The following is a 27,694-nucleotide window of genomic DNA, read 5'->3' on the forward strand; positions in this document are numbered from 1 at the left end:
CCCAGATTGTTCACAGTTGGAGACCAGAAAGCAACTACAAACTAGTCTTGGTGACTATTTTAGAGAAGAAGGTACTATTTCTTTCTGTGGAGGTTGGGAAATGGATGGGTCAGGGCAAGATGTACTGAGAAGTTGCTCAGATGAGTACTGAAAGATAAGAATTTGTGCAGTGGACAGGAAGGACATTTCAGGCAGAGACATTAAGACTGAGAGAATAGTGCATCTGTTCTCAATCAGGAAGCCATGAAATAATGATAAGAAGTAAAATTAGAATGGTAGCTTTAGGATTCCTCAGAAAAGTCTCCTAAATTAAAAGGTTTGGAGCCTGAGTCATGGCTTTAAGCCATTAAAAGGTTTACATGATGAAGAAAAGATTGACATATATTCAGAAGAGGAAAAAGGCACAAGTATGGGTAGATGGGGAACAGGCAGTGTTCTGATAAGTAACTATTTTTGGGATTGATTGAGGTGCCTATGGAACTTCCAGGTGAGAATATTTTTCTCAACCTAAGTCTGTTTCATCTTTTAAACAGGAGTTTAAATGCCTAGTGCAGGTTTGTCTTAAAAATGAAAAATGTAATGCATGTAGAATCTGCTGTAGAGGCTTGCTTCTGAGGAGATAAGAAAGGACAATTCCTAAAGGACATTGAGTATTATTACTACCGGGTAAGAGGAGCACCAGCAGATAGTGGTCAGCAACACAAGTCTCCATGCTCAAGGAAGACCAAAAAGTATTGAAATTTGAATTGAGATTAGCACGAGTAGTTTCAATGGATCTTGGACCCAAAAGTGAGATTGCATTAAATTGGGGAAGTCATAAACTATTCTTAGGTAGATTGATTATTCTTTACAAAAGCTTGATTTTGAATGATTCTGTATGTTTTGATTCTTTGTTTCAAATGTTATTCACCATGAAGCTGCATATTTAAAGTTGTGCTTTTTAGTCGTTTTCAATTGTTTTGCATATGTGAACAATTTTCAAAGTTTGTGCTTTCTGTGAGCACTTCATCCCAGGTTTGAGACTATTTTAGTATCTTTTAAAAATTGGATAATAAGTTGGTATTTTGATGAAAGATGTGATTAAAGTAGCTTTTCTTGGAAAAGGAATGCCAGCTTATGAATGCTGAGAGTTGGAATAGAAGTGCAAATTTAGACTAGATACAGCATATGCCTTTTTTTTTTTTTTTTTTTTTTTTTTTTAAGGGAGTTTTCAAACATTCACTAAAGTAGATCTCTGTACCTATCACTCAACTTTAATAGTTATGATTTTGGTAATCTTCTTTCATCTGTTTATTTCCTCCTTCCCCCCCTTTTTCTCTTGGACTTTTAAAAGTAATTTTTAGAACTCGTCATTCCACCCTTAGATCTAGCATATATCTCAGAATTTATTTTAAATGAAACAATGTAACTACATATTATCATCACTCCTGACAAAATTAACTGTTTGTGAGAAGAGGAATTCATCAGATTCCCAAAGGGGCTCAGGATACAGCAAAGGTAAAGTCTTGGAAGTCTTGCCACTAGAACTGTGCCCTTCGGGGGCATTAGGCTCTCACTCGCTACCAAATTCTGATTTTCCCCCTATTCATTAAATGTAGTAAGCATCTGTAGGTTAAGATTCTTTGGGCTGGGGATGCAGTGCAGTGGGACAGTGCTTACCTGACATGCACAAGGGCTCAGTCTGTAGCACAAGGCCTGGGTGATTCTTAGGAATTAAAGCTGTTTGTAGACTTTACAATATTTTATCTTCACATTATCTTGAAGCCTCACTTTTTTCCCCCACCTGTTTGGCAAAAAATTTTTTAAAATTCTTTTTTGGTATAGAAATGATAAGTAGTCAGAGGATCCTACTTTGTAATTGGTAGGTGGCTTAGATGAATATTCTTTTGTAAGTTGAGAGATTATTTTCCAGTACAACCTAGAAATATGATCTTTAGGTCAATTTATAATTCCTTCTCTTAACTGATTTCTCAAAGATTTTGTTCCCCAAATCAAAATAAACACTACACTAAACTCTACTGCTATTTTTGACTTAATAAGTTTTTTTTTTTACTTCTAGATTTTCTTTTTCAAATTTTTTTCTAATATTTTTCAGTAGAAGAGATGTACAAAAGGAAACAGATTCCAGAGGAACTTTAAAGCTGTTTATTTAATAAATAATTTTGTATTTTGCAATATAGATTACAGGAAACTGCAAAGATCGGACATAGATTGCCTATATTACCCCCCCCCCCCCCAGTGTTTACATCCCATATAACTAGGAATTTGATATTGATACAACTTGTGTTTATAGTTCTGGTATTTTTTCACATGTATTTTTTATGTAAGCATCACTGTAAAATACAGAATTATTCCATCACCACACATATCCCTCTACTGCTGCCCCTTAATAATCATACCCATCCTCCCCGATTCTTGACCTGTTATAACTACTAATTTGTTCTCCTAAGTGGGTTTCTAGAATGTCTTTTGACTTTTCACTCAGCATAATGCCTCTGAAATCTAAGTTGTTGTGTATCAGTAGTTCATTCTGAATGTCTTTTTAGAATAAAAATAAGTGTTCTGTTAACCCACTGTACCAAAATCAGGTCCACCCCAAACTGCACCTAACCTCACGTTTAAAAGGGCCTGCTGTTTTTGTTGTGTGTATTTGTATTATACAATTGCCATGAACATGTAATTAATCTTAAAATTTGCATTAAACGTAAACAAGGCTTTAGACACCAAGTGTACAAAGTTTAAAAATGATTTAAGACCAGTGTTTGTTAGGTTATTTTACAAATGGTTTTTCATTTAGGAGGCAAAATTTGTGTCAGCCATGTTTTTTATAGCTTTCTTTGAAATAATTTCAAATGTTCAAGCATAGTACAGGGATCTTCTCTATACCACATTCACCAACTGCTAGTATTTTGCCACATTATCATTATTTACTGCCTCCCTCTGTCTACCAGTTTGCAGAAAAAAAATTTTTTTTCCTGAATTATTTGAGCTTAAATTACACATATCATGACCTTTTAATATATCTGTAATCCCACAGAACAAGGCTATTCTTTTACACAACCTCAACAGTTAATAAATTCATGAACCTTAATGTTACTGAGATATTTTTAGCTAATGCTGGTCATGTTTAGTTTTATCATTGTCTTTTTTAGCATTTCCTTCCTTTCTGTACAGAATTCAGTTCAAGGATGGGTGTTGTCATTTCTTTTTAATATTCTCTAATCTGAAACAGTTCTCACCTTTGTCTTTTATATATTTTTTGAGAATGTAGGCCAATATTTTACAGAATATTCCTTATGTTTCCCCTTGATTAGCTTTAGATTGTATAACGCCAACTGGAATACTACTGTAGTGATATTTTGTTTCGTAGGAATTACATCTAAAGGCACACAGTGTCCATCAGCATCTCATTAGTTTGATCCATCACTCATTCAAGGTGTTCCATTTCTCCATTATGTAATTAACTATTTTTCCCATTATAAGTCAGTGTCTCTGGGCAGACTTTGAAACCATGCAAATTTCCTACTCCATTAAACTTGCACCCCAGATTTAGGGGTTCTTTAATGATTCTTACCCAAAACAATTTTTATTTTGAAGGTTCCAAGTGGATTAGGGTCATCCTTTCCAAATTACTTTGTTCTAATGATTCAACTTGATTTTGCAAACATTTATTTACTTGCTTGTATAAAAGTTTTGGTCTGTTCATATTACATAATATAATTGGCAATGCATTTTAACTTAAAATGTTTTTTAAACTTCTGGGTTTATTTTTAATCCTTTGCTGCCCTCTGCAGGTCTATGAATATAGATCTTTGGAGCAAGGTAAGTATGTCTGATAATGAAAATCACAAGGTGATACGTGTAAATAGCCGTTCAGAGCAAAAATTTTAATGTTTTCACACATTTCTGATGTACCGTTATAATTAGTGTACTTAAAATCTTGAAAGTAATAATTTTAAAACAGCAGGAAACTTTTTATGGAAGTAGTCTTTGACTTAGTCCTAAGTGTTTATAAGACTTTCCACCTTTCCAAAAGAAAACTATTGATTATTACAGTGACATTTGACCTTATAGGTTTAATAATTTTCTTTATATATGTATGTTTATGTTTCTATATATGAATGGTATGCAAACCAACTTCTACCTTTTTTAAGAAATTAACTGGTTTTATGCAGGAAGCATAATTACAGTGAATTGCATGAAAGATTTTCAGTTTTAATAAAATCAGAAGATACATTAATTGAAATTCCCAATTTAAATATTTTTTAAAATCTAAATTTTATTCAATTATTTTTTTAAATTATTTATTTGTTTATTTTTGCCAAACTACAGTCCATTCTAACATATACTTGAATTATTTATATCTAGAAATAATACTGTTTTGACTGGAGAGATTTTCATTGGTTTATTTATTAAATGTGTCCAAATTTGGCATCAAATGTTACTGTGATGTATTAGATGTATGGCACACGTTTCTGGTAGAATTTATTATTTTCTATGTGTGTGTTGATTAAAGAACAGTTAACAGGTGAAGATTATTTTTCTTCTGTACAGTTCTTGTTCCTACATTAACTACCTTTTCAATTAGCAATAACTGTAGCATTGTTTTTATAGTGACATATGATCAATTTTGCTTAATTTTTCAGGTTAACCAATAATAGTAGAAGTACAGTTTGGGCTATAAACATTTAAAATACATGCCAGGCATTGCTTTAATAGCACATAAGCTACCTGTTAAATATGCATAAAATACTTCAGAATTCTTCACGCATGTCATTTGGACAACTAGTGTATGGTCCTGTTTTGTCTTCATTGTGTTCAGAGTTTTAAGTCAGCACCATAGGTTGTATAATAATTTTTGTTATAAAATATGTTATTTGGATTTTATAAATTAGAAATTTGTTGGTAGATTTAATGTTGAAAAATAAGTATGTCTTTCTTTTAGTATATGTGAATTAATTGATAAGAATCCATAAGAACTAACACGTTAGAACTTTCAGCCTCTTTTGTTTTAGTGCCATTAAAATGAATGAGAAAATGTCATTGAACAACTAAAAAATTTTAGTTACTGGTCTGGCATATTTTACTAATTGTTTCTATAAAACTTAATTTAAAAGGAGCACACTAATCCAGTTTCAATAAGACCAAAATCAAAATGGCGAGAAAAATCATAATTCCTATAAGTTACTCTATTTATAACAATTACTTAAAAATGATAAACAAATCACTTTATAACCTTTCTTTGTGACATTTCATAAAACATTGCAGTTTTCCTTCATCATGGGTTTATTTTTATTTTTAGAAGACAAACCTATTATTTAAAAACAAAACAATCTCCTTGGTGGGTGGGGTGGTGTTGGATTACTGCAATATAGAATAATACCTTACTGGGGAGAGGTTGTATTATTTCAAGAATCCAATTTCAGATTGTATTTGTTCTTGTTTGCGTCTCTTGCTGCAATGCACGAATTTTCTGTCTTACCAGATAACAGAATTGTTGTACAAGGATGGACGTTATTGCCAGGAGCCTCCAGGACCAACGGGTAGCGTTTCAATTTCGATGATTGTAACTTATCCACAAATCCATTCTTCTGTGTAATAATGGACTAGAAGGATTATAGCAGTGAACACTTTTCTTTTTGAAAGTGAAATTTGAAAACATTTGGTTACAAATCTTTATATTGATAACCATAGCATTTTGAGATCTATGAGGTATTTGGTTTTATTATAATTATTTTTTAAAAGACAGGCTTGGGAGACTTTCTTTTCGTGCATCAAGGAAATGCTTCTTGTAGCATTTGTAGACATAGGCTTAAAAAATCAATGATTCTTAGTATTTATGTGTCGTTAATGTTTTGCAAGTGGCTATTTTTTAAAGTAGGAAAAAGATCTTGTGGCTTTTTTCCACTTAAATGTAATTTATTATATAAAAGACATTATTTGTTATTTAATGATTTTCATTTGTCATATAATGAAGTTTAGAATATATACTTTTGTATAAGAAAGTACCTTTCTTCAAAGTTCAAATTTCCTATCCTGGCCCTATACATTTTATGCCTGAATGCATAGGAAAATTACTGTTGTTACAAAACATCTTTGTTAATCTTGGTTTTTCATTGGCTAATAGGCAGCTCTCCACAGGATTACTGTATCTGCTTATTAAAATTATTTAACTTTCTATACTCAACATCTCCAGTCCTTTCTAATTTTGTATGTTTCTCTAAATATTACCCACAAAAAATTAGTGTAGAAATGTGTAAAGACATTTATTTATTTTCACTACTTGTGATTTGGACAGAAGAGGGGTAAGGCCTTGGGCAGGACCACTTCTGTCACAGAGTAGTGGAAAAAAATAGATTGAAGTAAGATTCAGTACTGAAAAGCTGTCACTCGGTCTGAAAATAATTAATATTCCTTTCACTCACCAGTTAGATATGTGCTCCCAAACCACATAATCTCTATGCCTCAGTGATCATTGTTGCCATTTCAGAGCCTCTCATCAGGGTGACATCTCACACCAAAATGATTTCTTATAAATTAATCTTGATAACATGACAGTCTCGGTAATTTTAGTGGAATGCTTTCTCTTGTTTTTTTCCACAGAAGCTGTTGGCTATTTTCTTTATAACTTGATTGACAGCATGAGTGACTCAGAGGTACAGGCCAAGGAGGAGCGTTTGAGACAATACTTCCATCAGCTGAAGGAGATGGTACCATTTCATTTTTTGCTATATAATGCCTGTCCTGCCTGACATGTATCTATTAGATTTGAAATTGCTGCTTTTAAGTACAACCAGACCACTTCTCAATGACATGCAAGAGTTGGAGACTTAAATTATGTCTGAGATAATTTCTGTTAGACAAAATTTCAGTTTAGTTGTCTAAAACTCAGGTTTTCCCCCTCCCTTCCCTTTGCACAGAATATAAAAATTCCTGAAAATATCTACAGAGGCATTCGTAATCTACTGGATAGCTACCATGTTCCTGAATTGATTAAGGTGTGTGAAATGCTTAATTTATATATAAAGACCTGTTAAATGTTATTTAAATGATACTTTTTTGCCAAAAAAAATGAAAAGAAAAAAGTTTCATTGGCAATCATTAAACCAAAGCTTTTCCCTTGATTGATAGTAAAAACTGTTTATATATTGAAGAATACATTTAAAACCTTAATTGTAATAGTAAAGTATGAACAGAATTGCTGCAAAATTTTGGAAAGGTAGACAAGTAGCAGTAAAATGAAGTGGGACTTTCAAAATTTTCTTTAGACATTAACTATATAAATTTTTCCTGTGTCTTCTAATTTTGTGCTAACTTAAATCCCAACTTTAGGATGTTAATATGATGGTTGAAAGAGAGAAGATAGACTCTCGTAAAGTAAGTAGGTTTTTGAGTGGATTCTACATGCTATAATAACTGCATTTAACAAACATTCTAGACTGTACCCTTATAAAATCATTTTAATCATTTTGTTTACCTGTAAGAATTTGGTAAAACTTATTTGCCATCTCAGAAAAATTAGCAGATCTAGGAAATGTGCATATAGTCTGGAAAGGTTCATTAACCCCTAGGGTGCATCTGTGGCTCCCCAGGTAAATATCCCTGTGAGCATTTATGACATAAAGGAAAGTCAGTTTAAAGGGAAGGGTGACAAGGGTCAAATTTTCTTTTTACAGTAAATTTTTCTTTTTCCTTTCTATTTCTGTAGACTCAGCAACTTACACCATCTGATTTGGAGACTACACTTGAAAATCTAAAAGCTGAAAATCAACCTATAGGAGATGTCCTGAAGCAACTGATATTAATGCTTTGTTCAGAAGAGGTAACATTTGTTTAAACATTTCAAATATGCTATTAGGATAAAAAAGTCTTTATGGTTCACAATAAGCAAAACTGAACATAATATTTATGATTTTTACAATTGATTATTATATGTCATGCTTGTGAACAATGCAATTAAATGAAAGGTTAACTAATTTCAGCTACACCTTGAATGGCATGTTTTCGGGTTGCTGTAGTTTGTTTACAATAATCTGCAAAGTGAATGATAGTAACAGCCGTGATAGGTTTATCATACATGCCAAATGTCCTTTCAAGCCATGGCTCCGGTCTCTTATATCTAGATTGTCAAGCAACTGATACATGCAGTAGTCATTTGCAAGTCAAATATTACTAGGTTGTTAATGCAGGGATTGAAATTCCATTTTCCTGCTGGAAAAAAGCTCTCTCTGAGATAAAGGGTCTCTTGCCTTTTTTCAGTGGGCATCCAGCTGTACTTTGTGTTCATTTTAGTGTGTGTCTGCAATTTGAGGGATATCACTAGACTTTTTTCAGTTTCTATTTCAGCAAGCCTGTGGTTTTAGGAAAAAAATATCATAACTGAGATTACAACATGGTACTGTTAGATTTAAAAAGATTTCTTTATATTACTTTGGTATTAAACTAGACTGAGGAACTTTTTATTGGTACATATTTCTGCATCTAGAAATTAAATTGTGATTAGGGACTGATTTAGGAAGTTTTTAATCTGGAAGTCCTCTCTAAACAGTACAGTACACAAAGCTAAAACATCAAATTTGGCATAAGTGGTGACCTATTTTACAATAAAAATTCCAAATTTGCATTTATTAAAATTATCCTACATATATATCTGGCCCACCTGCTTTTTTAAAAGGTAAATAAAAATACCAAGGGTCAGGACCAAGTTAATAACATGAAGCCATTTATTTTTAAAGTACTATTAACTTTTTCTAAACCCTATAACTAAAAATGTAACATTTTTACTTTTATATTAATTTCTTCTTTCTTTTTCACTTTAATTCTTTATTTTAGAATATGCAAAAAGCCCTTGAATTGAAAACAAAATATGAATCGGACATGGTTGTTGGTGGCTATGCAGCTTTGATAAATTTGTGCTGTCGACATGATAATGCAGAAGATGCACTGCACTTGAAGCAAGAATTGTGAGTACCCTGGCATTGAAACAACTTATCAACATTTATGCTGATGTACAACCCTTGATGGGTCACCTACATTGAATATTACTGCCTTATATAGTTCAAAGAAATTATTTTGTATTTTTGAAGTACTCTGATTAGTTCAGGCTTGTTTCAACAAGGTGTGTTTTTAAGTACAATACCAGTCCAGTCCTTAAAGCCAAGGGTTTTTTCCATTGGTTATACTGTTGGTGATAGTAACTGTTTTATAAGGCTCGATAACATTTCCCGTTCTATACTGTACTATAAACAAAATTCTGTCCATTTCTCAGGGTTATTCTTTAATCCCCATCCTGATATATTTAGCAAATAAAAAGTTATTTACTTTTTATTTAACACTGAGGTGTTTCAGTGTTCACAATGAAGGTTAGAATTACATAAAGTGCCATAAAGCAAAAGTGTCTTCATTGGTATCATTTGCAGGTGGAATGATGCAATGTGTTTGTGTGGTGTTAAGGATTTTTACTTCTGAAGTCACTAACTATACTGTACATATTAATTGATATATGGCTTCAAAAATAAATCCTAATTGAAATGTAGGTGCCAATATTAATAGGAATTTGTACCAGATGAACTTTTGGAAGTAATAAATAGATATTGTAGTCCTTTTTGTTGTAAATTGTCTTCTAACATAATGTAACCGGTTTTATTTCATAAAGTGACCGTTTATATCCATCTGCTGTCCTTGACATCAACAAGTATTTAGGCCTTGTGAAAGTATTGGGAAAGCATGGCAAGCTCCAAGGTAAGTCTCCCCACATAAAGGAATGATGAGATGCAAGTATTTGCCTCTGGAATAACATGTGAATTGATATTAATGGTATATCATGTCCTGCAAAGTGCTTGAACACTTTGCATACAAATTTGCATGTGAATCCAACCAGAGCCACATGGACAGTGTAGGCCATTAGTTTTAATGGATTGGCAAGCTTGTCATTTACATTTGCACAGCTCAGTGCTTTTTGCATTTCTGCAGCTAGTTTTTATTAGCATTGCTGTTTGGATTGAGTTTGAAGATCATGACTTATGGCACAATTTGCTTGTACGCCCGCACTAATGGCTTTGTTTTTGCTTAAGAAGATCTGAAGGCTCAACATAAAACCTATAAACATAACCTGATATATGAGAAACTGAATTTTGTACTCATTTTTAGCTGAACTTTTAATATATTAACAAAATGTTTATTTCAGTTGACGTTTTTATTTAGAATTTCATGAGAAAGGCGTAGTTGATTAAATTGTTGATTTGCATACTCCTAATTTTCTCATTGTTGAGATAATGCTAAACCTAATATAATTAAATGAAACTTGGTAATATATTCATATTATTTATTTGTTTCTTAACTTTCTGAATTTGACTTTATTCTGAAACTTCTTTTTTAGCCTTCCTCACTTCCTTTTATTTTTAGAAATGATTTTTTTTAAATTTTGTTTTGGGAATAGTGTACAGAGAAAATATGATTTGAACATTGAAATTTTTCCTGGGAAGCCTTTCTAACACAGAAAACTCTATAAAGATTAGCCTGCTTTTTAAAAATCACTTTTTGTAAAGTGGTCAAAACATTTTGTCTGTATAATAATTAAGAACAACGTTATAAAAATGCACTTATTCCATATCCTAAAATGTTTGTTTCTGCCTTCCTAATGAAGCTTAATGAATCTAATGTATTAACATGCAGTCTTTTGGAAAGCTTTCATTGGCTCTGCTTGGCTAATTAGTATCGACATAGCAAACAGGCCCTATCGGTATCAGACCATTAGTCTGGCTGTATATACAGTGTAAACACATCTTTATTATCTGGCCTCCTGACAAGCCATCTGCTGAAGAAACAATGGTGTGATTTAGCAGATGTTAGCTCTGAACGATAAAAGCATCCATTTAGGAGGATCTTACAGCTATAGGGCAGACTGTACAGGGTTATGTGGTGCAGAGTGGGCACACAGTCCCTATCTATAATTTGTAGTCAAAGTTGCAGGGAAATGATAAAACCATGCTATTGTGGATTTATAATTGTAGTCTCGTTTAGAAATGCAAGTAGTAATTAACTTGAAATCGGCATTATACACTAGAATTTACATTCCTGCTGGGCTTGAAATGCTGTTTTAATAGCAGTTTGTTTTCCCTACATGAAATTACCTAAGGGTCTTTTGTGTTACTTCATTGTAGATGCTATTAACATTCTAAAGGAGATGAAAGAGAAGGATGTTCTTATCAAAGATGCAACAGTCTTGTCCTTTTTCCACATTCTAAATGGCGCTGCTTTAAGAGGTGAAATTGAAACAGTAAAACAGTTGCATGAAGCTATCGTCACTCTAGGGTTAGCAAAACCATCCACCAACATAAGTTTACCATTGGTCACTGTACACCTGGAAAAGTAAGTTAAATTTTGGATTTTAAATGTTGGCGTTAAAAAAATGAATCTAATCATTTTGGGATTATACTTTGTAAGTGCATTGATGTGGAAGCCTTGGGGGTCACTTGCCAAAGAATAAGGGTACTGAGATGGTTTAGGTGACCTTTAAAATCACCAGCAGTCCTGTGGTTCTGTGACTGACTTCTCAATGAAGTGGTCTCTGGTGATTTTTTTCTAGGAGTATGTGATAATGTTACTTGAAATTGAATCAAATTATTGAGCCTAGTAAATGCTGATTATTAATAGATGTAAGAAAGAAAGGTACTCTGGGTTTTTGATTTTGTATCATGACTCTCTTTCAGGTAATAAACATAGAAATACTTTTGTAGTACTCCTGGTCTCCATATAGTATTTTAATCACCTGTATCAGTAGTTTTTCTAGTTTTGAAAAATGATGGAGATATTTCTGCCTTGTGGGAAGAAAAACTTTGTTGATAGGGAAAGATTTACTGAGTTCGAAAATTTTACATTTGAAATGCACTTGTTTGTACCCAGTTTAAGGCATCATCTGCAATGCAAATCATAAAATCAGTCTACTCTTTCGTAATGAGTGGAACATTTTAATAAGATGCTTAAGCATACCTCATTACCTTCCTTTACTTCTGCTTTTGTTTTATGTTTTGCTTTTTAATTTCCTAGATCTTACCTCTTTGTCATCTTTTGCATGGCTTAATGCAGTTTGTAATCTGCTTATTTTGTGATTAGGATTTTCTGATTTTAGTATGGATAATGTCCCATCAATGCCAGGAGGAAAATGAAGTTTATATTTTAACATTTCTCATATTCTCCTCGAATTTCTATTAGTTTTCATTTATTTAATATGGGGTATAATTAGCTGAATGTAATCACCGATTTGGTATTGAATTTATAGAATAAAAAATTTTTAAATAGTTTTGTTAGGAAGTATGTATGTTCATAATCGTGAACACATGCATCTGCACACAAACATCCAAAATAATTCCTTTGCCATCCAATCATAAACAGTTATCAAGTTGGGTGATTGACCAAATCTTAAGCTCTGCAATCTCAGCATTACATTCTTTTAAAGATATAGTGATTCAAATCGTTACTGCATTATTGAGTTCTCATATTCACAGCCAACTTTATATAGAAATCCTATAATTAATATGTTTCCTACTAGAATTTTTTTTCAATTGTTTAAAAGACCCATCTCTGCAAATTGCATGTGGAACTCTGCACAGGGATTTGAAAGAAATGGGCCCAGTGCCCAGAGGAATTAGGCCCTCCTACACTACTGGGCAAAAATAAAATAATTAACAAAGAAAACGAGGCCATGGTAGAAAAGTATCTTACAAATAGAAATACTTTGAAGACAGTAGAGACGTGAAAGTTTTCCAAAAGAGGTCTGCAGATGGGGCTCATGAACCAAGGAGAGCTTACCCAAGGGAAAATGAAAACAACACAGAATTCAGATATTAACCTGGAGCATGCTCTGTGCCTCTGATTATTTAGAACAGTTAGGTATTTGTCTGTCTCAGTCAAATATGGCTGTCTTTGTTAATTGGCTAACAAAATCTTAGTTTGTATCTTTTCCTTCATGGTATCTTAATACTTTCAGATACTTATAGAAATTATTGCCTTGTATTTTTATTTGCATTGAGTTTTAATTATTTTCTTTCACTATCTTTACTTTGCAGAAGCAATCTCCCTGATATGTTCTTTCAGTTTCAGATATCATTATAAAAAGGTTGTGTCAGCTGTTTTAGAGTCATGAGAAGAATAAAAAGGATATAAAGAAAATTTAATTTTTATAAAATTGCAGAAAGAAGTAGTAGCACTTCTATTAGAGAAAAACTGGAACACTGACTTTGAAACTTTTGTTGAATTCTGTTTTGTCTAACTGATAGAAGATGGCTAATTAATTCAGAATCATGACAAGTGCTAGGATTAACTGCACTAACCTGCCAAAAAGTCCCCATGTATTTGATTTGATTAAATATGTTCAGTCTTCAGTAATACCATGTAATTGACCCCAGCAGGTATGAGCTCATCTGGGGAGTGAGCCTTATTCATTCAAACTTGTGATAAAATTGTTAAAAACATTTCCAAATATCATTAAAAAACCTTCATTCTTTCAGAAGGCAAGCATCTTTTTGGCATGTCATTTCAAAAGGCTCTAAAGAGGATATCAGTTTCAAATTATAATTCTGAAGTAAATCTCTGAGATCGAGTTCCTTAGATAATCAGTTAAGATTCTGTGGATCTTAATTTTGAACCGATTTTTCTGACATTGGATAAAGCACAGGGGAGATGATGCCATGTCAGTTTGTGTTACTTGGATAATGCTTTGTGGATTTGGAAAGAATGCATTTTGTTTTTATTCATTTGCCAAGAGAAATCTAAAACAACATGTTTACCATATGATAGAGAAGTTGGTAACTAATTTTTGTTATCGGAATGATATTGCTTGTATTGAACAGAAAAGGAATATGAAGAGTTAAACGAATTTTTGTGTGCTCCTATTATATTACATTACAATCTGTAGGCCATTATCTACATGTACTCCAGATGAATATTATGTTAAATATTTTCTTATATAACTTTTATTTTAAAATTTATTTTTTATTAAAATCATGCCTGATTCAGGCAGATGACAGGGATCCTCCATATGTAGGAAGAAAAAAGTACTTTAATATAGTTTAAAAGAGCTTTTGATTAGTCTTCATGTTATGGTAAATGAAATAAAATTAATAAAATCTGGGCCATTAGATTTGAAAGCAGAGAAATTTGTAGGATGCAGTTTCAGATTCACTTGTTTTACAGCTGATCCATTTTGGTTTCATTGCATGTGAAAAATATTTGAAGCTGTTTAACTGGATTATATTAGTGCACATGATCAAAGCAGCTTTAATTTCTGCTTTCCATTAAGAATTTTTTGTGTGTGTGCTGATTTGTGCTATAATCTGCATATGCACAATATGTATTTAATTTAAGTGCATCATGGACTTTGTATACCTAATCCTTCCAGAACTCTTGCTGAATTAATCTTGAGTTTTTCATAAATGTCACAGTTTCTGTAAGATGAACCTATAACAGTGTAAGTTTTGAAAGTCATTGTAACGCTTTGATATGTTACGTAAATGGGAAATACACTTTTAAAATGCTAGTTATTCTGTCATATACACTCCCCTTCAATTTTAGTATCTTCATTTGTACTGGATACTTTTATTATTTATGGGAATGCTTGTCTTCTAGAGTAAAACTCTTTATGTGCTGAAAGGAAATTAAGGAGGTTTGGCTCTTTTACTCCATTATTGCAATTAAGAATTTACCATCATCAGTGCCAAAGGACAAAAAGTGTTTCATTTGCCCTAGGGGGACAGGACAGTGATAAGATGATTTTTCGTCAAGGATCATTGGGTCGTAATTAAGTTACATTCATGGCTATTGCTTTTTGAAGGATGATTGGTAAATGACAGGCTTCATGTGCTTAGTACGGACAGTGTGCAGTAGGGTTTTTTCTCCCTCTGTCAGAAAATCCTGTTGAGCCTGATAATGTAAATGTGGCATTTTATTCTGAACAAAAGAGCAGGGAAATGAGCTATCTTGTCTAATCATTCAGTTGTTTAACACCGACTTCCAGTTTAGACTCAATTGGCTGGAAAGCACTTGACATGTGAAGTTAGTGCTGTTCGGAACGCATGTTTGAGTAAATTTTAAAGTAAGTGACAGCTAAATTGTACCTAGGGAAATTACAAAGCCTTCAACACAGTTAATTTTTTGGGGAGGATTAGTTGTAATTGCAACACCAGTCTCCTTGAAGATTCCTCATTTGTAGATGATGAACAGAAGAAAACATTTAGCTCTTTAAGGACTGATTCTCTTAACAGAATAATTTTTGTGAAGATGATGGTTTCCCTTGAATTGATTTCTCCTCATATTAAAATCTGCTGAAGATTTATAGAATAGTTTGTTTTTAGGATGATGAGTTTGTTTTTTGTTTCTTTTTAAAAACTTCCCCCACCCCCAGCTCCATTTTTCTTGAGTGAATTCAGATTTGAGAGCTTTTCAATCAGTACGGCCTTTAGGTAAATTGCCACTTCAATAACACTTTATGCATAATGTTGAAGCACTTTATTCCAATTAAAAATCAATATTTGTCATCCCTTTTTGTTGTTTAAATTAAATACATGCTCTGGGTTGAAACGGTACTTCCTATGTATAAGTGAAGAAACTAAGTTGAAAACTACAGATAGGTGAATGAATATAGACAGTTGGCACTGACCATTCTGCTTTCAATTCAAGATCATATGGAACACCTGAGTTATATATATTATAGTTATATATTAAAGAATTTATTGGAGTTAGAATTTTGTTTTTTTGGAAGGAACTATTTTGTTTATTTTATTTTTTTTCTGATTAGTTATACATGACAGTAGAATGCATTTTGACACATCATACATAAATGGAATCTAATTTTTCATTCTTCTGGTTGTACATGATGTAGAATCACACCGTTGGTGTAGTCATATATGCACGTAGGGTAATAGTATCTGATTTATTCTACTATCTAGAAGGAACTATTTTTATAAAATCAGTGGGAGCCTGCATCCTGCCTTACATTTGCTTTTCTGTTGTTGATAATTATAGCATACTTTTAATTTCATTTTAAAGACTAAAACAAGAAGTAATATTAGATTTGGCATATAAGCTTTGAACTTGCCTTTTGTGTTTTCTCTTATGTAATAAATGAAAAATGTAGCTTTTGGTAGCTTTATATGTAGTCATATTTTCTTTAAAATGAATCACTGGTTCTAGAATGAATTTTGGTATGGTCCAAGTGAACTCATTCAGGATAACAAATGTAACTGTCTTTTAAGTTTTCAAATTACTTAAACGTTTGCCCCTGCCCCATATATGGGTATATTTTTAAAATTTAGAATTACAGAATCAACTTTCCCCCAAGTTTGCCTTTATTTCATAGGCTCACAGAATTTTGGCAAAGCTTACGTTGTTAATTTGTATCGATAAAAATACTATTATTTATTTATTTATTTATTTTTTAAGCCAAATGTGATGGTGCAGGCCTGCGGTGGTCAGAGGCTGAGGCAGGAGGATCTCAATTCCAGGCCAGCCTAGGCAACTTGGCAAGACCCTGTCTCAAAATAAAATTGATAAAAGGGCTATAGACATAGCTTAGTGGTAGAAGCTTGCCTAACATGTGCAAGGCCCTGGGTTTAATCCCTAGTACCACAAATACATGCATATATACACACATGAATAACTTATTAAATGGTTGTTTTTTTATTAGCATATATAGTTTTATTCATGAAAATTACTTTATGTAGTTCATTGAAATTTGGGGGGATGTTTGGTATTTAAAAATATTACAATGGATTTTTATTTTAGAGATCACAGTATGTTGTAGCATTGATTTTCTTTTTGTATTCTTTGAGGCTTGTGAAAGTCAGTGACTTAAAATTTTTTTCATGAATGAGCTTTCAAAAATATGGATACAAATATTTAGAAATTATGTGTATATATTGAAATAAGCAAAGAATCAAAGTTTTGAATGCAGAATTGATATATCAACAGGATGTTTTCAAAGGATTATTGTTATTTTTGAGAATTTAAAATCATTTCTGGTACACAAAGTATAAAAGGAAATCATAAATCACATTTGAGTCCTAGAAGTTAAAAGTATACTGATTGGAAATGTATCAGCCCACATTTTGGCTAAAAAAGCAGTTTCTACTTTTTTATATTTATATATATATATTGCTACTCTTACTCATTTTATTCTGTCTTATAAAAGTGGTATTTTCACATGATGATTTTGTCTATTAGTGTGAAACATGAATAGATGATCCGGATCAGCACAGATCCATAGACCCTTTGGGAGGGAACCCAAGTGTTTTTGAGGTCAGCCATGGTGATGACCTGCTGTTTATCATCATTTCTAGGAGTCTGAGCCATGGGTAGTACTTAATGGGTTGAGATCCACATTCAAAGTCCTTTGAGTATACAACTTTCTTCATAGTGATGCTAATTTTAGATGCTTTTTAAATATTTTAAAAATATTTTTAAATAATTTAAAAAATTTTTTAAAATACCAGCACCTGGGTGTTCAACTTTTTATAGGAAAGACCAATGATGACCTAAAGTATGGGAGGAATATACATTTTTATCTTTTTAAAGTGACATGATCCACTCACATGGCAGAATGCAGATACAGAGACAGAAAAGAACCAGTCATTTATTTCATTTCTGTCTTCAGTACACTTTGTATGAAGTGTCCACTGTAGATGTCTAAACTCATTTTGATGGCAATCTTAAGAGAAGTAACATTGGTCCTTAAAATTACTAACAAATGTATGGATTATTTCAATTTTGCTATTTTTGTCTTTTCTGTTGTTGTTCTGAGCATGTATAATCTTCCGAAGCATGTATTTGGAGACCTGAGACATTAACATGTCGCTTTGATTGGCAGAACAATTATTCATTCATTTATCAATAGGTTTAGCCTAATGTGGGGCAAATAAAATTGAGACAATACTATTCTAGTTTGGGGATTGATCTGAAAAAGCAAATCTTGCCAGTTTGGGGGGGCGGGAATCAAGAAACACCAGTATGTGTTAGTTTCACTCTTAAAAATGCTTTAGTAGTTTTCCACTGAGTGGAATTATAGAAAGGGAATAACTGAACCTGTGTCTGAACAAGGGAAAATACTGATTATATAAAGCTTTATATCATATGTGGTAGCTACTATAGCATTTCTCTTGTATGACAGTAATCTAGCCTGCAACATCTACTTTCAGTTTTGAAATTAACCTGTAATTTAGTCTTCACCCCAAATGACAAAAATTCAAATGACTCTGTGGGGTGCCAGAAGATGCACTGTAAACAGGGCTTAGGAAGGGGATAAGGTAGAGTTCCATCAGGATAGGCTCATTTTCACTGTGTCAGTATTATTGTACTGAAATTAACACTTCTTCATTCTATTTTCTTTTTTTTAGTACAGTTTAAAATCTTAATCTAGATAAAATAGTAATCTGAACTAGGGCAACGTAACATTTGTATAATGGACAAAAATGTTGAGACTGTAATAGGAAATTTGAAAAGACTTTCTTCCTTGTGAAAACTGATGTATATGTAAGATAAATTTATATTCTCTACGAAGATTATTGTTAATTTCTCTAGTTACACTTTAGTCTCTCTCTCTCTCTCACCATGTTTCTTTTTAAATCCAATACATAACTTCATTTAAAAAAAGTCTTTAATTTCTTATACCAGATTGTACCACCTTAGTAGGTTTTGTAGACAGCAGTGCTTTTCATAGACTTTAACGTGCAATGAGATGCTCTGAAGTGAAAGTGGAAGTCTTTAAGAACCTGCTGCCAGTATTTTGTTTACTTAGTTGCTTTAGGCAAATAAGTCAATCTCTAAATGCCTTAGTTTCCTCATCTCCTTAAAAATAAAGAAGGTGCCAAGTAGAACTGGATCACATAATCCCTATAACTCATCTGAGGTCTACGTACTTCTCACGCTGCCATTTTTCTTTGAAAGGAGAAAAAGTACTTTTGAAGAACCCACAAAACATTTCTACACTGTTGTCTAAGAAACTGACTGAAATGAAAATAACTTTAATTTATTGCCATGTAAAACAAAAGCTTTGACTTTATAACTGGAAATAATTTTTCTAAGGAAAAAATATTTAGAATTCTAGAATTCACTGATCCTCAAGTGTATCCAAGTTTTAGCAATAATACATTCCTATATACACGAACCTAAGGCTATTTCCTACTGGTCATACTGGTAAGGTGGCAGTTTGAAAAATATTATAATAAAGTTAAAAAGTGCTTAAAAATTTCTTGATAGCTATCGATGAACACTTAATAAAGTTTTATAACTGCAGTTATCAAAGGCCATAAAATCCTTTAATATTTGGGAAGAATATTTTACAGTAGTCCTTGTTTTTAGAAATAATAGATTCTTATGATAATTTATTACATCAAAGTCAAATTTTATTTATAATAAAATCAGAGAATGCCTTTATCTATTTTGACTTTTCTTTCTCCCTAAATACCTTTAAGCAAAATAATAAAAGGTAAAACAAGGAGAATAGTGAACTGCTAATATGTGTGTATTCTGAACATTTATTTATATATAAGAATTTTTTTTTTCCCCCAATTTTGACCTTTTGGTTTTCTACTGAAAGTGAAGTTCAGTTTACATTTTGATTGGACTCTGTGCATCTCTAAACTTATTGAGAGCTAAACTAAATTTCAATATATTTTATTCATTTTAATTTTTTTTAATTTTTCTAAGGGATGACTGGTCTGCTGCTCTTGAAGCCACCATTGACTGCTATGAAAAGTATAAAATATTACCAAGGATTCATGATGTCTTATGTAAACTCATAGAGAAAGGTGAAACAGATCTAATCCAGAAAGGTTAGTTCCCTAAACATATTAGTGTAGTTGGATTTTTTTTTTTCTTGCTTGTATAATCAATATGAAGAGAAAATTTAACAGAATGCAAACACATTGAGAGATGCTTTGTGACACTTTAGAATTGGAAAGAAATGTATCAGGTAGATTTTAAATATTGCAAATATCCCTTGATTTTTGATAAATGTTTCTTTTAGAAAAATTACCCCTCTGTTATTTGTTTGCTCTCTGCTACTTGATGCTCTGCCTTTATGAAGTTTTTTCTTTTAACTTTATCCTCACCATTTTTCTTTGAAGTTAGTCTTAGGTACTTCATGTTATATACTTTTAGATAAGGAATATGACAGAAAATTGGTTGGTAAAGCTATATTCTTGAAGTTATTCTCGATATTCATTTTTAAGATAAAGGTTTTTAAAAATTTATCCAGAACTTCATGTGATATTGTATTTTAATGTTTTTCTTCTAATACAGATTTTTTTCTTCTCTCCTATTTAGCAATGGACTTTGTGAGCCAAGAACAAGGTGAAATGACGATGCTCTATGATCTCTTCTTTGCCTTCCTACAAACAGGAAATTACAAAGAGGCCAAGAAGATCATTGAGGTGTGATTTTAACTACAGTATTCTAATTGTACAGCTATTTAGACTCTTAATTAGAATACATTTAAAAATTTTAACCTTTAATTACACTTGTTCTGATTCATGTTAATAGAATTCAGAGCCAATAATGGGGTGGGGGGGAATCGGCCAGCTTCTTTATTGTATATAATTACAGTTCAGAAAAGGCAGTCTGGTTGTATATTGAATTTGTTTCCTCACTTTGTTAAATTCACTATTATATATCAAAATGATATTTGCATATTAAATCTTGGATTGTGGAACAATTAAATTAAACTGGCATTCCTGGGTGTAAAGTTGCTAATCCTCTTTGCCAAAGAATTCTTTGTTCTTAAAAGCAGTAGAATTTAATTTGCTGCAGACCATGCTCAGATTTATTTGTAATGCTTGTCTACAAGTTAATCAGCCAAACAAGTGCTGTCTGCAACTGTTTGGCATTTAATTTAAATTTTCTTTTTCTTTTTCTTTCCTCACTATGGTAAGCAGCTTATGGGAAATGGTAGGTGACAAACCTGGCCTATTTAGGATTAGTATATTTTATCTAGGCTTTACTGAAATTTTCGTTACTGGAATTGATAAGGCAAAGGGCAACTATAAAGTCCATCCAAATTGTGATTATTTTCACTACTAATAAACAAGTCTTTGTCCAGTAGGAAAATAAAACATTCTACAGAAGGTAAACCATTGCTTTAAGAAAAATAATTTCATGTAATTAAAACTGTTCACTTACCAACAACAAAGGTAATCACATTTCTCTCAGATCATACTTTGCTTTTACTCTATGTCGTTTTCCAGAAATGTCCTTGGTAGGCAGGACACAAAGGTGGTATTTGGCCTCCTTTTCCTGAAACTGAAAATGTAGGCTTACAACCCAGAAAAGTATTACTGTTTCTCTTAATGTTTTTCAAAGAAAATCCTAGTGTCGGAAAAGAAGGCTGTGAAATTAATTCAGAACTTTCTTCTCTTTCTCTGTCTTCTAATTCAGATCTGCCCACCTGTCAGTGTCTTAGTGCTTCTGTAGTAGTTCATTTGTGTTTTCTAGAAAATGGTATAAATTCTTCCATTGCAAGTATGCAGTGAATTTAAAAATGAGAGTTGTTGTCTGCTTCTTGATTTTACTGCTCGGTGTGCACAGTCTTAGTATTAGCAGGTCACTGATCAGAGTAGAAATGGAGCTTGGGTTTTTAGATAATAGCAATGAAAGATTCTGCAGGAGGAAAGTATGTTCCTTTCTCTGTGTAATAAGCAAGATGTAATAGAAAAAGCCACAGGCATTGGAGTAGTCCTCCTTTTACCATCTACTTGCTTGCGTGATAATGGACAAGTTACTAAACCTTTCTAAGCTTTCTCATCTGTAAAAGGGAATATATGTCTTTAAGATTCAATCACATAATGTATGTAAAGCAGCTTGCGTGTTTCCTGGATTATGGTAAGTGATCAATAATATTAATTCTCTTTGCCCCTTGAAGGTGGGGATTGTGTTGTCTTTTTTCCCCCACATAATTTTCTGTGAGATCCTTAGCTTAAGGTACGTGCTTGTCACACAAATTGTTAAGAGAAGACGGTCTCTTAATTACTTTAGAGCTTTGCCAGTATGCATCATTTAGGAATAACTGTCTATTGACAACAGAATTTTCAGAGTGGATTGTACAGAATCGTTTAAAGGATAAAGAATAACTATACAGACCCAAAGATAGGATAACAAGGTGTGTAACATATGAGAATATACCGAAGAGGTTTTTCAGGGATTTTTTTTTTTAAATGATCCATTGAAGGTGAATTAAGGTGGGAATTTGCTTTTTTGCCATTAAAATTCAAGATCTAAAATTATCTAAGGATTATTGAAAATACCAGAAGTAATGAAAATTAATGAACTTGGGCTATAGAAGCATATGAAAGAATTCTCTACATATTTAGCAACATTCTTATCATTCCCCCAAAGTAATAGGGTCTTATCAATGGGTAGATTTCCCTGCAGTTGAATTTCCAAAGCTTCTTTGTATTTGAAGCACTATGGGTGATGAATGAGATAAGCCAAACCTAAAAATGTATACATTAAGTGATTTCAATGTATAGATATGACCTGTTTTGTTTTCAAAATGAGTTTGTGTGTGTATACACACACATATATATTTATATATCATGTATTATACGTAATATACACATTTTGTTTCTATACATAGATTATTATAGAAGGGTGGAATTAGCAGGTTCTTAAATATATCTTATGTATTTTTCCATTATGAGAATATTTACTTTTACACTTAGAAAAATTGTTGTTTTCTTCCAAAGGAAAGAGTAAGAGAAGAAAACAAGTCTGGTTAAACCAGATCAACTCTTGAGCAGCTAATATGAAATCCTTGAAGATGAGATTAGTATATAAAGATAACTACTATGTAAGGCTGAGAATTATTAACTAATATAAGAAAGTATAAATAGTTCTGAGAGTTCATGAAAGGAACTTATTCCCTGTGTAGGAAGTAGGAAAGACTTCTGGAATAAATGGGTTTTGGTGGATATGGTTACCTCTTTAATATTCATGTTTTTGATGGGATTGAGAAGCATATTAGAATTAGAAGTAGAAAATGGGGATCTCTAGTTCTCTCATTCTAGGTATAAGATTTGTTGAGAGTATTTGATTTTGGATACTGATACTTTTCAGTACGAGAATAAGGAAACTGGAGTTAATTCAGAAAACAGTAGAGTCTGATCAGTGTTAAAAATATTTTTATGTCATCAGATTATCATATAGGTTAAAGGGGACTTGGGGCAGTGGTCACAGAGGTTTTAAGCTTCTTTCTCATCCCAAATGATATATAGTAATTGAAGTACCGTGATCTTAGTTAACAGAAGGTGGGGTGAATTAATAGGAGCATAAGATAAACTAAGCTCTGACTTAGATCTAACATAGCCTCTTCTATCATGAAGATTGAGACAAGGCATTGGCAGTTTTCACCTGAAACTTCCTGAATGCAATCCTTAGAATAAGGCAGTTAATAGCATTTGGGTGGCTTCCCATTTTGACCATTTTCTCTCTCCCTCTTTTTCTTCCTTCCCTCCTTCTGTTCATTCTTCTGTCCCTCCCCCCCCCCCTTACTTTAACAAATACTTTTGATCTGTCTTACTGACTAGTCAAAAGACAGACCTTAAAAAATAAATCTATAAAATGCAGTATTTGCCAACTGTGATGGTGCACGCCTGTAATCCCAGCAGCTCGGGAGGCTGAGGCAGGAGGATCTTGAGTTCAAAGCCAGCCTCAACAATTTAGCAAGGCCCTAAGCAATTTAGTGAGACCGTGTCTCTAAATAAAATATATATAAAAAAGGACTAGGGGTGTGGCTCAGTGGTTAAGTGCCCCTGGGTTTAATCCCCAGTATCTGCCCTCCCCCACACTCCCACTGCAAAGGGACTGGGAGTGTAGCTCGATGGCAGAGCACTTGCCTAGTATGATTGAGGCCCTAGGTTCAATCCCCAGCACCACTCCCCCCAACCACACATACAAAGCAATAGTTGCTATAGGATAAAGTATTGTAGTGAAGATCTATTTCAGACTAGGTTTTTTCAAGGTAGTAAGTACTCTTGAAAGGAGAACTAAAACTAAAAGATTAATTGGGCTGGGTGCAGTGGCATATACCCATAACCCTAGTGATGTGGGAGTCTGAGGCAAGGAGGGTCTTGGGTTCAAGGCCAGCCTCAGCAAATTAGCAAGACCCTAAGCAACTTAGAGAGACCCTATTTCAAAATAAAAATAAATAGGGCTAGAAGTGTACCTCAGTGGTAAAGCACTTCTGGGTTCAATCCCCAGTACCGCCCCCCAAAAAAGGTGAATTGGAATTGTCTAGTGCATTATTAAACACTTTATGAATGTTAGTTTGATTTCCTTCATTTTTCTTTTTAAAATTTATTAATTATTACTTTTTTTTTTGAGACAGTCTCACTTAGGTTGCCGAATCTGGCCTCAAATGTGATCTTCCTGCCTGTCTCCTGAGGTGACTGGATTACAGGCATGTGCCACTGCACTCAACTCTATATGGCATGTATAACATTGTTTCCGATTGAAGTCAACCCTTTTGTCTCTTCTGCAGACTCATCTTCTGTGAACTATCTAGTTCCTTCTAGCATTCTTATGGCACATTCTGGAATGAATAATGTGTGACATTGAAGAAATGTTCACAAATGACTTTTTACAAACTTACATGATTTTATCGGGTAGATATAGTTTATAAAATATATTCTATATCTCACCAATAATGTTCAGTTTCATCTCCCCCCTCCACACCAACCCCAGATATGGAAACAAGTAGAATTATACATCTTATTATTTAAAATATGTCAAGTGTAAAAACTCACTGTTTTTTTTTTTTGTTTTGGTTTGGTTTTTTTTGCGGTGCTGGGGATTGAACCCAGGGCCTTGTGCTTACGAGGCAAGCACTCTAACTGAGCTGTATCGCCAGCCCAAGACTCACTGTTAATGTCATTGCTCAATTTAGTCTTCTTTATGGTTTTTCTGTTCTTTTATTCAATGCATACTTCATTTTTACATATAATCGAAATGAGTTGAATCATGTATCTTAATACTTTATTCACCTTTTAACACTGCTTCTTAATTCCCCCACAGTGATTTAGAACTGTAAGCTTTTTGGGGGTGGGGGCGGTAACCAGGGGTTGAACTCGGGGCACTCAACCACTGAGCTACGTCCCCAGCCCTATTTTGTATTTTATTTAGAGACAGGGTCTCACTGAGTTGCTTAGCGCCTTGCCATTGTTGAGACTGGCTTTGAACTTGAGATCCTCTACTACTGGGATTACAAGTATGTGCCACCACGCCCAACTAAACATTATTTTTAATGGTCACATCATCCCTTTTTATAAACGAAGTAATGTTTATTTGTCCCTTTCTCCTTTGAGGAAAATTTTTTATTGTTACTATTAATAATCATGATTCACACCTTTACCTACAGGGCATACTTGGTTTTCAGATTATTTATGTTGGATTGTACCTCAGGACTGGGTCAGCTGCCCCTACCATTTTTAAAGTGCCTCATAGTTAAAGGCAGAAATGCTAATGTCTTTTGGAGGTGAGGCCTCCTTTGTGGTTCATGGGAGTAGAAATTTGACTGAGTTTTGGTCACACATTTCTTTTGCTATGAACTCTGGTAAAATAAAGTGACATTTCTCTGTAAACAAACAAATTTAATTTCATTACTTTAATTATATCTTAAAGTACTTTAGTCACCTCCTAGGAAGGGCATGTTGCTGACCATTTAAAATAAAGTAACACTTATTGAATAATTCAGTTTATATTTCAAGACTGGATATTAAATCCAGGAATAGATGATATATATAAGATACAAAGTTAATTAACAGTATAAAATGTTAAATAACTGTATTAAAGGCTTCTATAAGGAACTATGTCACAATTTATCACTTACAGTATCACATCCTGAAAACCAAGTATGCCTGTAGGTAAAGGTGTGAATCATGATTATTAATAGTAACAATAAAAAATTTTCCTCAAAGGAGAAAGGGACAAATAAACATTACTTCATTTATAAAAAGGGATGATGTGACCATTAAAAATAATGTTTAGTTGGGCGTGGTGGCACATACTTGTAATCATATGCCAGGCACTGCTGGGCTCTCAGTGCAGTCCGGAGATGAGAAAGATCCTGCTTTAAATATAACCAGCATTTCTTAGTGTAAACTCTTCCCCCGGGGCTCAAACCTAGATTACCAGGTGAACAATATAACTAATAATGGTATTTCTTCTATGCTTCACAAATGGTTTTCATGTACATCTTCATATGAGCCTCACAGAACTACTTTTAGAAGTAACTGGGGCAAAGAAATTTAAGGTCCAAATATGGGCTGTGGAGCTTCTTTATGAGTAGTAGCTATGAAGTTTATAAACAGGCCCTTATTTTCCATTTTCTGTCATTTCTTTTGTGCCATCCCTACCTTTGCGATCTCCCAACCCCTCAGTATCCAAACTATGAAAACAACTTACCCTTTCTCTTTTTCAGGTTAAACTTTCTTGAAGTTTTCCTCTGTCCTAATCTTGATTTTTTTTTTTTTTCCTTTTAGTGGTCAGTGGATCTTTTTATTTCATTTTTATGTGGTGCTAAGCATTGAACCCAGATCCCCTCACATGCCAGGCAAGTGCTCTACCACTGAGCCACAACCCCAGCCTCTCATCTGATCTTTCTAACCCTTCTACCCTATAGCCAGAGTAACTTTGCTGTCTTTTCAGTGGAGGAAAAACTCTTTTGATCACTTTTGCGTTAAGACCAAAAGTTGGTATTCTAGTGGTTTCCCAGTCTTTGTTACTCTTCTCTTTGTTCTCCACTCGACTAAATTCAGGGCTTTTATCCCAGTATGCCTTCCTTAATAGGCCAGAATGGATCCTATTTGTACAGAGTAAATATTAGATCTAGTTTTTCTTCCCCTGACCTCCAGAATTTCAAGTTGAGTTAGTTTTCATGCAAATTCAAACCCCTCTCCCATGAGTTACTTTACTTACTATCTCCTGTACTGTCTCCTGTAATAACCAATGAAATGGATCATGTTTAGTTTATGGTGAACTGTTACCTTGACTTGCTCAGCTATGTTTTCCTCCTAATTAGACATGATGGTCAAGTCTGTACTGAAGAGTTTAGAGAAAGGTATAATTTCTAAAACACTTAGTAAGTGCCATGATACCTTGCTCTTTCCTAGCTATGGGGGCAAATAATTGAGCTGGATTCTTGTGCCTGCTCTCGGAAGCCCTGTGCACATGATTTTTTCTTCCTGCTCTACTAACTACAGGACATGAGGCGAGAGTGGAAATTTTGTTGATGTTGTTATTGTTTTCTGTTTTTCACTTAAACTATATGATCAGTAAAACTCAAAGTAGGTGAAAATTTCTGTTCGAGTCACATTTAAGATGATCTTCCATGAGATAGATTTGAAGTACAGTGGGAAAAAATTCCTCATTTCTTTTTACTTTAAAAGTAATAATTGCTTGATTCTATTTTTATTGGTCTACATAGAAGCTTGTTATGATACCAGCAGATTTAAATCAGTGTAATTTAATGAAACTAGAACAATGATGATTATTTTTTAGTTTGGTTTACTTTTTTGTGCTGATCAGTAACTGCAGAGCTATGTTTTGAAGCACAGTCACTCAGGTAGAAACAAACATGCCAGTTTTTCTATTATGATAATTAATTATCTTCACTATGTATTAAATTTTATGTAGCAAAATACAGAAAGAATTA

The 27,694-nt window shown here is 33.2% G+C and overlaps 1 protein-coding gene across 1 annotated transcript in view; it reads left to right on the forward strand.

The window, feature by feature from the left end:
* The window catches only part of LRPPRC (leucine rich pentatricopeptide repeat containing), a 104,195-nt gene that overhangs the window by 42,867 nt on the left and 33,634 nt on the right, over positions 1-27,694 (forward strand). The window contains exons 15-25 of the mRNA XM_079109758.1: positions 3,795-3,822; positions 5,486-5,543; positions 6,604-6,710; positions 6,921-6,998; positions 7,333-7,377; positions 7,709-7,822; positions 8,833-8,963; positions 9,656-9,741; positions 11,163-11,370; positions 19,699-19,823; positions 20,317-20,423. Of these exons, the coding sequence (XP_078965884.1) occupies positions 3,795-3,822; positions 5,486-5,543; positions 6,604-6,710; positions 6,921-6,998; positions 7,333-7,377; positions 7,709-7,822; positions 8,833-8,963; positions 9,656-9,741; positions 11,163-11,370; positions 19,699-19,823; positions 20,317-20,423 (1,087 nt within the window). The remainder of the gene's footprint in view (positions 1-3,794; positions 3,823-5,485; positions 5,544-6,603; positions 6,711-6,920; positions 6,999-7,332; positions 7,378-7,708; positions 7,823-8,832; positions 8,964-9,655; positions 9,742-11,162; positions 11,371-19,698; positions 19,824-20,316; positions 20,424-27,694) is intronic.

Source organism: Sciurus vulgaris (genome assembly GCF_902686455.1).
Source record: "Sciurus vulgaris genome assembly, chromosome: 14".
NCBI classification, from domain to species: Eukaryota; Metazoa; Chordata; class Mammalia; order Rodentia; family Sciuridae; genus Sciurus; species Sciurus vulgaris.